We start from the raw sequence: 13778 nt of genomic DNA, 5'->3' as shown, positions 1-13778 counted from the left end.
TTGTCTCCTTCCTATCAGATCACCAGTTCAGGAGAGTTTGTGTTCCCATTAGATTCTCCACACAAAAAGCCTTATGAAGGTCTTATCCTGGGGAGAGTTCGGGAAAAAACTGCTGTACCATTAAGGTAGGAAAGTGATTTTTCAGAATTGTATAAATGTATACATTTATACATTTTATAAAATTAATAGTATGGTGATCATTGATTTTCCTTAATTTTCACATTTTTGAAAATCTGAAAATGGCCCAGACAGAAAAGTGTGAATGATGGCACATGAAATTTTATATTATTTTTTGTTTTACCTAGTGTAATTGTCATTAGAAAAGAAAATTATTGGTACTGTCTCAATACTTAAATTGCTGATTTCCATTATTGCTTCTATTCTTGAATTTATTTTTAAATTCAGATTCGATTTGAAAAGTGAAAAAAATCAAGGCAACTGTGGCTTATATATGAAAAATTGTCCTTTAAAATATAATTTACTTTGTCGTTTTGTTTTCATTAGGAATGAAGATGTAAAAGTACTTCCCATTCCAGATCACAAGTTAATTGTCAGTGTGCCCTGTACTCTTCATTCACATAAGCCACCGCTTGCTGGTATGTTTTTATAGAATAGAATTGTTATGACTTCTGTCAAATTGAAAAAAGGATTGAATTTAGTATTTGAGTGGTGTAGAGATTTGGAAATTAACTGGGATGTTTTATTTTCATTAATATTTTAAAATTTTACAGCAGACTTTATGAATTGTCTTTTTAATTTTTATTTTGTTACAAAAGCTTTACTGTTTTCATTCGGTCTGTGACTTGAGAGAGGGCTCTATGATGGTTAAAGGGGTGCCTAGTGGCTGCAGGGAGAGGCACAGGCAAAAGCCCTGACATCAGGGGGATGTGGAGGTGCCCCTCAAAGGCTGCTGGGCTCTGGAGGCTTCTAGCTGTGCTTGAGGGTGAGCTTTTTGAAGAGATACTTGACTTGCCCAGCCCAGCCAGGGGCCAGCCACCAGCCAACCTGTGGAGGTCAGTCAGGTGGTCACCCACGTTCTTGATGAGTTTTGCCTTCTCATCTGGAAGTGGCTCTCCAGGAAGTCACACAGATGGTGATTTGTGTGGGCAGAACCCAGAAGGCATGCATACCCAGAAGGGCCTGGTTCCGGTTCTTCTTCTGGGCCGCGAAGCTTCCATGGCATCCACGGCTTTGCCTCACTCATCTTGGGAGGGCTGCTTCATGTTTTGGAGAAGGGTATGGCTGCCGCACTGGTTTTGCATCTTCCAAGAGATGCCTGGCCAACTTGAGGAAGAAGTGCGTAGGCCTTCCAGAGTCACATTGTCACAGTCCAAATAGAAGCCCTGAAACAGGTGGGTGTAGGAGGTCTGCAAATACAGGTTGACCAGACAGTGGCCTCCACCTTGGGAGAATAATTCTGATGAATCTGGGAGCTCATTGTTGGTCAGCAATAAGGAGTTAACTACAAAAAATGGGGTTGGCTGGTCCTGAAGGTTGCTCCTGGAAAGGAGATTGGAAGGTGGTTGGAGGGTGGTCAGAGACTGGAAGATGGGGAGTCCCTGGGTCCGTTCCATCCAAAGACTGTTGAACAAGGTTATTGAACTATTGAAGCAAGAGAGAGGTTTGTGGGATTGCCGGATGTGCTGTGTAGACTAGTTTTATTTCACCTCTGCTTTTCCTCTTATACCGTTTTTTAGGTTCCCCTTATTATTGATTGTTACTCCCTCACTGTCCTTGATAGACTGAAGACTGATGGGTTATCTGAGGAATGTAGTTCTACTAGGGGCTTCATTTCACTATGAGGGCTCTATCCCTTGCTGTTCTGAAACTTGATACTTGATAGAGATTTAGTTTTATGTTGAGGTAGTGGTGCTTTTCTGAACCATTGGAAAGGTAACTGCTGCAGCCTAGAATTCTTACTAGTCTTAATGCTTTACTCTAATGTTCATCATTCAGTGAAACTAAGCAGCAAAGACTAATGGAAAACTTTGGCTTTTGGAGATCGGATGAGTTTGAATCCTGGCTCTGCTACTTAATGAGTTACTCTAACCATTTTCTACCTCAAGGTCCTCACTTAAAGAGAGACTAATGGTATTTAATCTTTTAGAGTTGTGAGGATTGCTTATAATATATTTGAAATTCTATAGCATATAGTAGAAGCTCCATAAATGCTAGATTTTTCAAGTGAGAGTTTAAAAAAATAGGAGTGTAGGGGCACCTGGGTAGCTAGTTGCTTAAGTGTCTGACTCTTGATTTTGGCTCTGGTCATGATCCTTAGGGTCGTGAGATCGAGCCGCTGTGTCGGGCTTCTCACTGGGCATGGAGCCTGCTTAAGATTTTCTCTCTCCCTCTCTCTGTGCCCTCCCCTCCTAAAAAAAATAGGAATGTAAATCCTTGAGATAGACTCAATTTGATATTGTTTCCTGTTCAAAACATTTTTTGAGGAATATCTTTTTTTATTAATTTGGTGATCCCTGTTTAAAAAAACCCAAAACATGGGGCGCCTGGGTGCCTCAGTTGTTAAGTGTCTGCCTTCGGCTCAGGGCTTGATCCTGGCGTTATGGGATTGAGCCCCACGTCAGGCTCTTACGCTGGGAGCCTGCTTCTTCCTCTCCCACTCCCCCTGCTTGTGTTCCCTCTCTCGCTGGCTGTGTGTCTCTCTGTCAAATAAATAAATAAAATCTTAAAAAAACAAAACAAAACAAACCCAAAACTTTTAAGCAGCCATTCAGGAAAACCACAGGGTCCCCAGCCTGACATATTATTTTGTAGAATATGGGATAGTTCATGAGCTAGAATACATAGGAAAGTGAATACAAATTCTGAAGGTAATTTTTATTGATCGCACTTAGAATTTCTGATATCTTAAATGGCTTATGCAGAAGAATTTGTAGTGTTACTTCATTTGAGAGATATTCAGATGTTTACCTGATGATCCATTCTTTGACTTAGAAGCATGCTGAATGAGTAATCATTTTTAAGCTCTGTACTGTCATAGACTCTTCATTGCGTTAAATATGTGCCTTATATGAAAAGTGAGATTGCACTGTTTTTTGAGAAAAAAATTATGTTTGGTGCCAGTATTCAATGGAGGAAATCTAATTTGTATTTTTTTCATTTGAATTTTCTTTATCATTCCGTGACTATCAAAGCATAATTTTAGTATTCATCTTAGGGCTTATTTTTTTACTTTTAAAAATCTAAAAGCCAAGACCCAACCTTTCATTCTCAAATTATAGTTAAATAGTTTATCAATTCCTTTTACATAGGATAAAATTATGTTTAAAGATTAATCTTAAGAAACAAGGTTTTAAAATAGTAAATAAAAATTAGTCTTTTATTAATCCTAATAAAAATTAGTCTTAACATCCTATACGTATGAAGCGCAGTTCTGCCATATTCCCAGTAGAGGGCAGCACAAACACATTTTTAGGATTGAGAACCTTTAAAAAGAAAAGTTAAATTTTTTTGGGGGGGAATCCACGTGACTTGATATGTAATCTTTATGTTTTGGTTAGGTAGTGGTAGACAAGAAGTATTTGTAATCCTGTATTTTTGAGTTTATGTTACTATGTAGCAAGTGCATGTATTTTTAGGTATAGTGCTCTACAAATTAAAGCCATCAGAAAACAATTTTTGCATTATATTTTACCCTGAAATCATAACTCTAGGATTTGGGATAGTACATGTTCTATGTGTAATGCTTAGACCTTTTATGCATAAATGTTCTTAAACTGTTTTATGCAAATTCATAAAAAGAAATGTTCTCTTTTTTGCTTCTAGAAGCACAAAGATTTAAAAAAATTTTTAATTTATTGCTGCACTTACTCTGTTTTTAAGTTTTGAAGTTTCCCGCTACAGATCAAAAGATAAGCCATCAGTAGCTATGGCTTGTGAGCTAACATTATAAATGAATATTAAATTTAAAGATTTAAAAATATTTGGATCAAAATTTTTTTAAATATTTTACCTTAGAGAAAGTTCTACTCCTTTTACTACTTTACTGACTAACAGTTTCTATCTGAAGAGTAAAACACAGTTTGGTGAGATTCTGTGCACTGGTGTTTGAACCTCTTTTCCCTTAGCCTTGCCCCATGTTCTCAGAGCAAAATGGGAATGACTGGCTATGTGTGGAATATTTCCTCTTCCTTGGTTAGAAGTATGTTTTGCTACTGTCAGATGTTATATAATTATCTAAGTATGTGTGTATGTCATAGTCATACTTTATACATTTGAATTTTTTAAAAATTGAGGTATAATTGACATACACCATTATATTAGTTTCAGCTGTACAACATAATGATTTGATGTATATATACATTGAGAAATGATCACCAATAACAATGAGTCTAGTTAACATCCATTACCACACATAGTTAGAAAATTTTTCTCTGTGATTAGAACTTTTAAGATCTTGAATTTACTTTTAAACTGGTATTTAAAATTAGTAAGAATAAAACGTTGCCGTTCATTTGCTTTTATTTCTTTTGCTTTGTTTTGAAATGTGGTTAACATTTTGAAAATATTACTTCTTGACTTTCTATTTTTCTCAACCAGAAAGGGAAAAAAAAAAAAACAACAACACCATGCAGAAACGTGTTACATTGAGAAAGTAGGAGGTAGCAAATTGGTGTAGGTTTTATGTACTGTATTTGTCAACCTCTAAGTGCTTGGCCATCTTTTTCTACTGGATTGTGTACTCTTAGAAAACATGGCTGTCTGTTTCCTTTGTTAAATTCCGTAGCACTATAGTGGATGCTCAGAATGGTAAACATTTTGACTGACTCCTGCCTGTTTGGACTCCAGATTATGGTTCCAGAATAGAGTTGCTAATGTATTTGTACCAAAACACTGAACAAACAAGCAAAAACAAACAAAACCTTACTTCAGTATAACCTTAGATCACATTAAAAGTGAATTGAGGTTGGTTAGGCATTGAATTCATGGAGAAAAAATGGAAAGGGATATAAGTTTATCGTTCTCTAAGACTCTGGGGAAATCTTTCTCTTTCAGGTTTAATAACGTTTAATTATACACTTAAGAAAGGACTAGAAGTCTCATGTTAGCATCTCCTAAAAGCTCTCAAAGCCCAAATTTTACTTCAGTTGGATTATAGACAATGAACACCTTAAATTCTTTGATTTTTGATGCACAGGACCAATACTTTTATAGAAATAAACAGTTATTTTGTTGTGAGAGTGATTGGAGAACATTATGAACATAAAATTTTTTATATATTTTCTTTTAAACTTTACCTATATCAAGTACTCCTAAGGAATACTTACCATTCCTAAAGGGAATTTGATAAATTTCTTCCAAGCTCAATCTTGTATAGTAATTAGGAACTATATTTAAAAAATGCTCTTCTAGGACTTTTCATCCCTGAATTGTTATTTTCATACCCAGTTCTTGTAATGTGGATAATGTAGTTAACCGGCAACAATCAAGGGTAAATTGGTTTAAATATTTGTAATCTAAATGAACATGTGCTTTAAAAAAAAGCTTCTATGGTATTTTCTTTCTGTTACTGGGTATCATAGCATTTAGTTAACATATGTATGAGGTACCTTTTTCCTGATAAAATATAATTTTCAGTCGTTATTAATACATTACATAAGGACTACTTGTGGAAATAATATGGTGAGATTTTGGGTAAAAAGGATCTATAATTTAGAAATGATGGAATCTGCTACCAAGTTATAGCTACGAGGGTTATTGTATTTGTTAGTTATATGTGTTCGATATTTTTATTGGTATCCAGTTCTTCATTTACTGCTCTTTTGCTAATATATATGCTTGCAGAGATTTATATTTTATCTCAGTTTTTTAAGTGGGTTATTTTTGTGTTGTTCCTTTATATTTCTTTTTTCATGCACAGATTACATTTATTAAAAAATTAAGTTGAGATGTGTCAGCAGTATTGGAAAACTGAAAGTCACCTATGAGGGCATGGAAATTCTTATTTATCATCTACAAATGAAAACTGATAAATCAGGACTTCTGAAATTTCTAATGGTGTGTTTCCAATCTCAGGAGTGCTTATTTCAAATGATTTCTAACTATAAATAGTAAAGCCTGTGATGAAATCCTTGAAATTAATTAGTTGTTCCTCGCCCCCCCCCCTTTTTAAGGAAACATTCCTGCTTTTCTGCTTTAAACTGCTAAAGGGAAATTAATTCCTTTTTTAATAATAATTTTTGTGTTTTTTTTCTCTTTTTTGGACAGAGGTTCTAAAAGACTATATCAAGCCAGATGGGGAATGTTTGGAATTGTTTGCTCGAAATTTACAGCCAGGTTGGACTAGTTGGGGCAATGAAGTTCTCAAATTTCAACACATGGATTATTTTGTTGCTCTGCAGTCTAGAAGCTGACTATGATCTTAAAGTTGTGATTTTCTTCAGTTTTTCCTCACCCCTTTTTCCTTCATTCTAACTGATATTTCCTTTTCTTACCAACCAGTATGCTTAGAAATGTAAATAGGCTTGGTTTTTCTGCGGAAGACCAGAAGTGACTAGTCTTTATGTAATTTTGAGATGAATTTACTTCAGTTGCACTAGTATTCCCCATTATTCCAGATTCACTGCAAATAAAGAGGTAAGCAGTTAGAAAAATGACAAGACTTTGTTATCGAAAAAGTTCGGAAAGCACGCACCATGGACCAGAGGTCATAATTCTGCCTATGGATGTGTTTTATTTGGCCCGTATGGTGTTGTAAAAAAAATTTGAACCATCATTTTGAAAAATCGGGAGATTTCACATAAAGTGTAGATTTTTGCTTTTCTTTAAGCATCAGAAGCTCTGGCTGCACTGTGGTCTGTATTTTTCCTGGCATCAGTCAGTAGGACGTAGTGATCGCAGCTCACTTGGGAAGGGACATGGACTCTGCAGTTTACCACAGTAACACTTGCTCCGTGCCACTCACTTGTGTTGTCTACTTGGCCCCTGTGCAACCCAAATTCATGACCTCTGGTATACTGTTACATTCTGGAAAACATATTGAGAGATCTGGCAAGTACCTCATCATTGCACTGAGCTTATGAAACCTTTTTGGAGGGTTTTAAATTGCATTCAAGGTCACTTTTCAAGTACTTCTTAGTTTTGCTTGGTTTTCTAGAAGATTTAAAAAGTATTTCTTATAAAAATGTCAGAAGATAACACTGCTTATGATTTAAAGGATATTTATATTATGTACATTTTCCACAAATATTTTTTTACTAAGTAAAATATTTTTTACTGAAATGATTCTTTGAAAAGCATGCTGATTTATTGTGTATAACCTTTTTAAAATTGAGATACGATTTCACATAAAATTCTCCAATTTTTACTCTAGGGTTCAGTGAGTTTAGAAAACATATATATGGTTGTCTGTCTACTACCGTAGTCACGATATAGAACGTTTTCTTCACCTCCAAAACTTATGTGTCCAGTTAAAGTCAGTCCCTTCCTCCCACCCCTGGCCTTTGGTGAACAATGGTTTGTATTCTGTCATTAGTTTTGCTTTTTTAGAATTTCATATAAACAGAATCATAGAATATGTCATCTATTGTATCTGGCTTCTTTCACTTAGCATTTTGACAAAAGTGTTTATTTAATTTACAGCTTTTCTACAAATATTTATCTGCTAAATAAAATGTTAGTTTGAAATGGTTATCTGACAGGATTGCCAGTTTGTTTACTGATTTTGCCAATGAAAAATGTTATTTTTGAAGTTTTTCATTCTTTGAGTGTATGATATAGTATTGTAGACTTAACTTTGTATTTATAGGGATATTCTAACTTGTTAATGAAATGAAAAAAGGTATTAAACTTGAAGCAAACATCTCACAACCTCATTTGAAACTCTTTCCGCCTCTTGTAGTATTTTTAGATTTTATGTAATTTGTGGAAACATTCTATCCTCACCAAGTTTTTGGACTTTTGTTTTTGCACCATAAATATGATACTTGAGGGAAAAAGAATTTTTATTCACTGAATGTGGTATTCAAGACACAGAGGGTTTGTTTGTTTATTTGTTTGGTTTTTGACACAGAAGTTGTAGTCTTAGCTCTGCTCCTAAGTTGTACAACCTGTGGGCCTTGTTTGTAATGCCTGTTTAATTATTGGGCTCTTTTTTTTGAACAAAGGATGATTCTGGAAAATGGAACGATCACATACCTTGTGAGCACAAAAAGGCCAGACTAAGAGCATTGAACTTTGATTTCGTTACCACTGAATTTTAGCCAACTGACCTAATGAACTTTATTATTCATTTAATGTTATAAGATATATTCATTCAGAGATTTTTATATTGCTTTTAAAACCTGTAAGGATTTTATTTTCTATCATATTCTTTTTACAGACAAAGTCTTTTAGGACTCTTGGAAATGCTTAGACAAAGGGATAAAGTTAATGTTTGTTGAATAGTATGTGTTACTCTTTGCTACACTTTTTACATTTTATTGCATTTATTTCTTATACAGTGCTGAGAGATATTATCTCCATTTAATAGCCAAGATAACTGAGGCCAAGGAGACTATTTTGTCCTAAAACCTATAGTAAGTATTGGAACTAGGAAGAGAATGCATAGCTCCCTGACTTCTAGCCCAGCCCTAGAGTTTGGTTTGATTTCAATTAACCTGGAGGCCGTGCAGTCGAAATTGGCATCCTGAGCAACCACACAAAAAGCCTCTTCACCTGCACGTGGTTAACTCAAGAAACTTTGGGGAATCTTGGCTCATAAGATGGTATCCTTAGAATTCATGGCTCTTGACACTGTTTCACCTTCCCATTCATGGTCCATTAGAGTAAAATCACAGAGCGTGTAACTACTCTTTCGGAAGTAGATCCTCTTTAACTTGGTCCTTTTTGTTTTCCTTTCTCAGAAATGGAAACTAATGATACTTATCTCTTAAGTTGTTATGAGGATTATTAAATTAGTTAACACATGTAAGGCACTTGGAACTGTACTTGGAATATTTTAAGCAATGTTTGGACTCTTCACATATTTTTTAGTTTCAGGTGAAAAAGGTTTTCTTTCACAATCTGTACTCCAATTCAGGTGATTCACCTGAACACTGCCCATAGAGTTTTTCTGTCTAAACATCATATTTTCTTGATCTTTTCCTTGAGATCAGATTTCCTAGCTTGCACCTGGTTTCATACATGAGGAAGCTTTGAAATCCATCATTTCCACTGGTCCTGCCTAGAAACAAATACTTAAAAACGAATTAAAACAAAGGCCACATGTAGCTTTGGGCTTCAACTCTTGACTCTGAACTTCATAGTTACTGTACATTGTTCTTTGATGACTTCCATAGGTGGTTAATTAGTAGCCTTTCTGATGTTTCTTCTATTCAGAGACTTTAGGCTTGTGTCACATTAATTTTGGTTCAAAATAGATCTGTTACACTCTGATGGATGATCTGTTACACTTGCAGGACCTTGATTTTTATGTGTAACAGCTGTGGACTGAATGTTTTTACCGTCCCAAAATTCACATGCTGAAACTCTAACCTTCACTGTGATGGTATTTAGGGGTGGGGCCTTTGGGAGGCAATTAGGGTTAGATGAGGTCATCAGCATAGGGCCTCATAATAGGATTAATGGCTTTATAAAAAGAAACATGGGACCTCACTCTCTGCCTGCAAGCACCAACAAAAGGCCAGGTGAGGACATAACCAGGAAGATGGCTCTTACCAGGAACCTGACCAGGCTGACACCTGATCTTGAACTTTCAACCTCCTGAACCCCAAAGAATAAATGTTTATTATGTAAGCCACCCAATCTGGTAATTTGTCATAGTAGCCTGAAACTGACTGAGTCAGCCACCAAACGAATTTTCTCAATAAGATACCTACCAACTAAATAAGGTGTTTTTCTGTGGATAGTCTGAAGGTAAGAATAGGTTTTTCTTCTTGGATGTCAACATTTGAGCTCCCTCAAAAAAGCCAGTGTCACTGTGGGCTGGTTGTCTTCTTGGAGAAGGACAGAGATTAGTCCATGACTCAGGTCTGGGCCTGGCTTTAATTGCTACCTTGCTCTGTCCTTGCTGTAGGCTGTATCTATCTTGCCCCATTCTAGTCCTCCAAATTCTATGACTCAAACTCATTCTTATCAGAAACCCCAAATGCACCTTCTCAGGTTTGGTACCCTAGAGACCGATCTTTAGTAAATTCTTATATATTCAGCTTCAGTGAGACTTTGGGTTTCCTACTGATAGTGATTCAGAGGAGGATTATAATCACGTTAAAGGACCTTCCCTTCCCTGATGATGCCCACCAATTTACCTCATTTGACTCCTGTCATGCACCACAGGCCTACCACACCCTGGGAAGCACCACAGCACTGCGGGTGTAGTTCTCTGGTTATCAGAGTTCTTTTACTTCAATTATGTCACTTTACCCTCAAAGCAGTTTTATGAAGTTGTAGTTATAATGAGGGAGGAACTTCATAGAGGCTAGCTGACATGGCTAATAAGTGATAACCAGGACTTGAATTCTGATTCCTAAATTAAGGCGCTTTATGTTGTATCATGTTTGCTAATGAACCTGAGATCTTAATAATAGGCTCATTAGCTGCTAATCAGAGGATCCATTGGGTAGCCTGAAGCAAATTTAGAATGAATCATATATAATCATCCAAACATACCTTTCTCCATATATGATATCATCAGTCTTAAGTTATTAACACAATATTTTTCATTAAAGATTTCAATGACATTGATTGAACCAATAGCCGGAGTGCCACTCAGAATCAGATGGGCTGTGAAACCCTTTGACATAAGTCGTTAGCATATTTACCATGCAGTTACGTGTTCTTCAACTAGATTAGCCATTTTAAGTTCACATTTTTAAGGAAACTCTTAGGCAACACACAGATTTGGATGTGAAGATGGCTATTTAAATAGTGAGAAAGGGGAGATTAAAAAATGTAAGTATAGGTGCAAATTATTTTATGTACCATGGTGATCTGTTACCAGTGTTTGGATGTATGGACCAACCCAGAACTATGTAGATGGTCTTAATTCATGGTTCCATTGACTAGTCTACTCCAGCTTGAAAGCAAGTCGGATTACCATGATAACTCCACAACCAGCCTTTCCCTTAAATATTCCTAGGAGTTAACCTCAATCTTCTGGGGCTTCTGTGAACTTGAGGGGATCTTCTTGGTCTTTTTCAGTAGCAGTCCAAGTCCTTGGGACCATATAAAAACAAATTGATCTCTAGGGGTGGAGAACATGAGGAAACTATTTTTTTATTCACTTTTTCTGATTGGGCTTTGGCCTAATTATCAGATAACTGTGACACAACAATGGGATAACTTTGGATGACAACTCCGGCAAATGAATGGTCCCTTAACAGTGTTAAATCATTTTTGGTCAATATCTCTTAGGGAAAATGTAAGGCACCGGATTGATTTTTAGCTGCTTCTCCCAAAATTGCCCACATATATCCTGATTGTTAGTCAAACTAGACTGTTTGTTGTTATTCCAATTTAGGACTCTGTGCTTTTGCTCATGAATCTTCCTCAGGAAAAGACTAGACTGTGGGATCAGCTGGATCTGTATTTTGGGTCTTGATATTCATCTAAGTGGCTGAGTAATTATTTAAACTATGCTTTCTTGTTTTCTGAGGAATAAGAAGGCTGATCTTTGCACTTTGTAGGATCATTATGAAGATGAAGTGAAATAACGTATGTAAAGTTGCCTCGCATAGGACCTGGTGCTTAGAAGTTATTCAATGCATACGCTTATTTCTCTTTATCTACAGTCTTCCTTTACAGTCTTCCTGGCAACATGTCTTACTTCATGATCCACTCCCCCCCCCCAAAAGAAGGCTTTTATTCTTGCTCTTAGAGCCACTTTTCATGTGTATGGATTATCCAGATAGGTTTTCCCTCACATTTATCACGAAAAGAGAAGAGCGGTTTATTCTTTAGGTGGCTCATGGAAAAAACAAAAAGCAAAAACAAACGACTTTATATCCTCTTGAATGCCTTATGAGAGGAGGACAAATTTTTATTTATGTTTCTCCTACCAGCATACCTGGAACTGCCAATATTTCATGAATGAATGAACTAACTCTTGGCCTTCAAGTATCTTTGCATTTGAGTAGGCAAGACTCATGTAAGAAACCATTAGAGCATAGCAAACCACAGTGTACAGTCAAAGGTTAAGTGGGGGAATAGACGGAGAGTGATGCAGAAGTTTAGAGAAGCAGATCACTTAGACATCACTGAGCAATGTGAGAAACAGAGCGAACCAAGCCCTGATTAAATTTTGGTTTATTTTCTAACTGTAATGATGTCACTAGACAGTAGGAAACTAAAATGTGTGAGTTCAGAAGAATTACAAACAAAGCATTTTGTTCTTTCTAGATTGTAAACTTTAAAATATTTTATATTTCTCTAGAAATATAGAGGGTATTAGTTCATGCAATTTATTTTATCAATTTGTTAGGACCAGAGGCTAAATTGACAGGAGTTTTTACTTCTCTGTGTTTTCTACCTTTTGAATGAAAATGTTATTTGGGCATCTTTTCTAGAGTTGTCTAGTAGGATTATTTTTATTATTTTATAGCTGTACTGAGGTATAATTGATATAAATAAATTGTACATACTTAAAGTGTACGGTTTAATGAACTTTGACTTACGTGTATACCTGTGAAGCTACCATCACAAGCAAGATAATAAACAGTCTCCCAAGATTTTGTCAAAGCCTTGTATATCCATCTTCTGTAAGTACCCCTTTACCTTTTATCCCTATGCAATCATTGATCTGTATTCTGTACATAGAATTGTGTGCATTTTCTAGAATTGTACATAGATGAAATTATACAGCATTCACTCTTATTTTTGTGTAACTTTCCTTCACTAACATAATTATTTTGACTTTATTTTTGTGTGTGTGTATCAAGGATTCATTCCTTTTTATTGCTGAGTAGTATTAAATTGTATGGACATACCACATTTTATCTTTTCATATGTTAATTTTTCTATTGCTGCCCTAATGAATTACCACCATCATAACGACTTAAAAAAACACTCATTATTAGTTTACAGTTTGGTAGGTCAGGATTCTGGGCAGGCTCACCTGGGTCACTGCCTAGGATCTCGGAAGACCAAAAACTAGGTGTTGGCTAGGCTGAGCTCTTCTCTGGAGGCTCTAGGGAAGAATCCATTTTCAAAGTCATTCCGATTGATAGTTGGGTACCGTTCTGTTTCTTTAATGGCTGTCAGCTAGGAGCTGCTGCTCTCCAGTCCTTGCCCATGGCTCCCTCTATCTTCAAACTCACAAGAGCACATTGGGTACTTAGCCTTCAGATTCTCTCTGGCTTCCCCTTGTGCTGCCATCTAAAGAAAAGACTTTTAAAAGGGCCTTTGTGATTTGATTTGACCCACCTGAATAATTTCCCTTTTGTGAGTGATAGGTGATGATATTCACAGGTTCCAACCAAATTCAAAGGGGAGGAGATTTTACATGTGTGAAACTCTTTGGGAGTCGTTCTTAAAATTTTGCCTATCATGGGCCCAATCTCTGGCCCCCAGTGATCCCAATCTGTCCCACGTGTAAAATACATTCACTCCTTCCCAAGGTTTGCAAGGATATCATTCCATCAGTTCAAAGTCCAGGATCTCATATAAATTTCTTCAGCTTGAAAGTCTCAAATCTCATCCTTTAAGTCACCTCAATCAGGTTAGAACAGAGGCTTCTGGTATAATCCATTAAGTACAGCTTCAGGGCAAAAGTCCTCTCCATTAGTGGACCTACAGAAACAAGTGGCCTGCCTCCAACATAATCA

General features: G+C 36.2%; 1 protein-coding gene across 2 annotated transcripts in view; it reads left to right on the top strand.

The window, feature by feature from the left end:
• Positions 1 to 13120, top strand: part of METTL4 (methyltransferase 4, N6-adenosine) — a 45804-nt gene extending 32684 nt beyond the window's left edge. For both annotated transcript variants that reach the window (XM_045781877.2, XM_045781878.2), the window contains exons 7-9: positions 19 to 125; positions 505 to 596; positions 6226 to 13120. In XM_045781877.2, coding sequence (XP_045637833.1) covers positions 19 to 125; positions 505 to 596; positions 6226 to 6371 — 345 coding nt within the window. In that variant the 3' untranslated portion in view covers positions 6372 to 13120. The remainder of the gene's footprint in view (positions 1 to 18; positions 126 to 504; positions 597 to 6225) is intronic.
• The last annotated feature ends 658 nt before the right edge of the window (positions 13121 to 13778 follow it).

The sequence above is a fragment of the Ursus americanus genome, chromosome 19, assembly GCF_024610735.1.
Source record: "Ursus americanus isolate L20-20 chromosome 19, mUrsAme1.1.p, whole genome shotgun sequence".
NCBI classification, from domain to species: domain Eukaryota; kingdom Metazoa; phylum Chordata; class Mammalia; order Carnivora; family Ursidae; genus Ursus; species Ursus americanus.
Note: the sequence above shows the minus strand (reverse complement) of the source record. Positions and strands in the feature narration are given on the sequence as shown.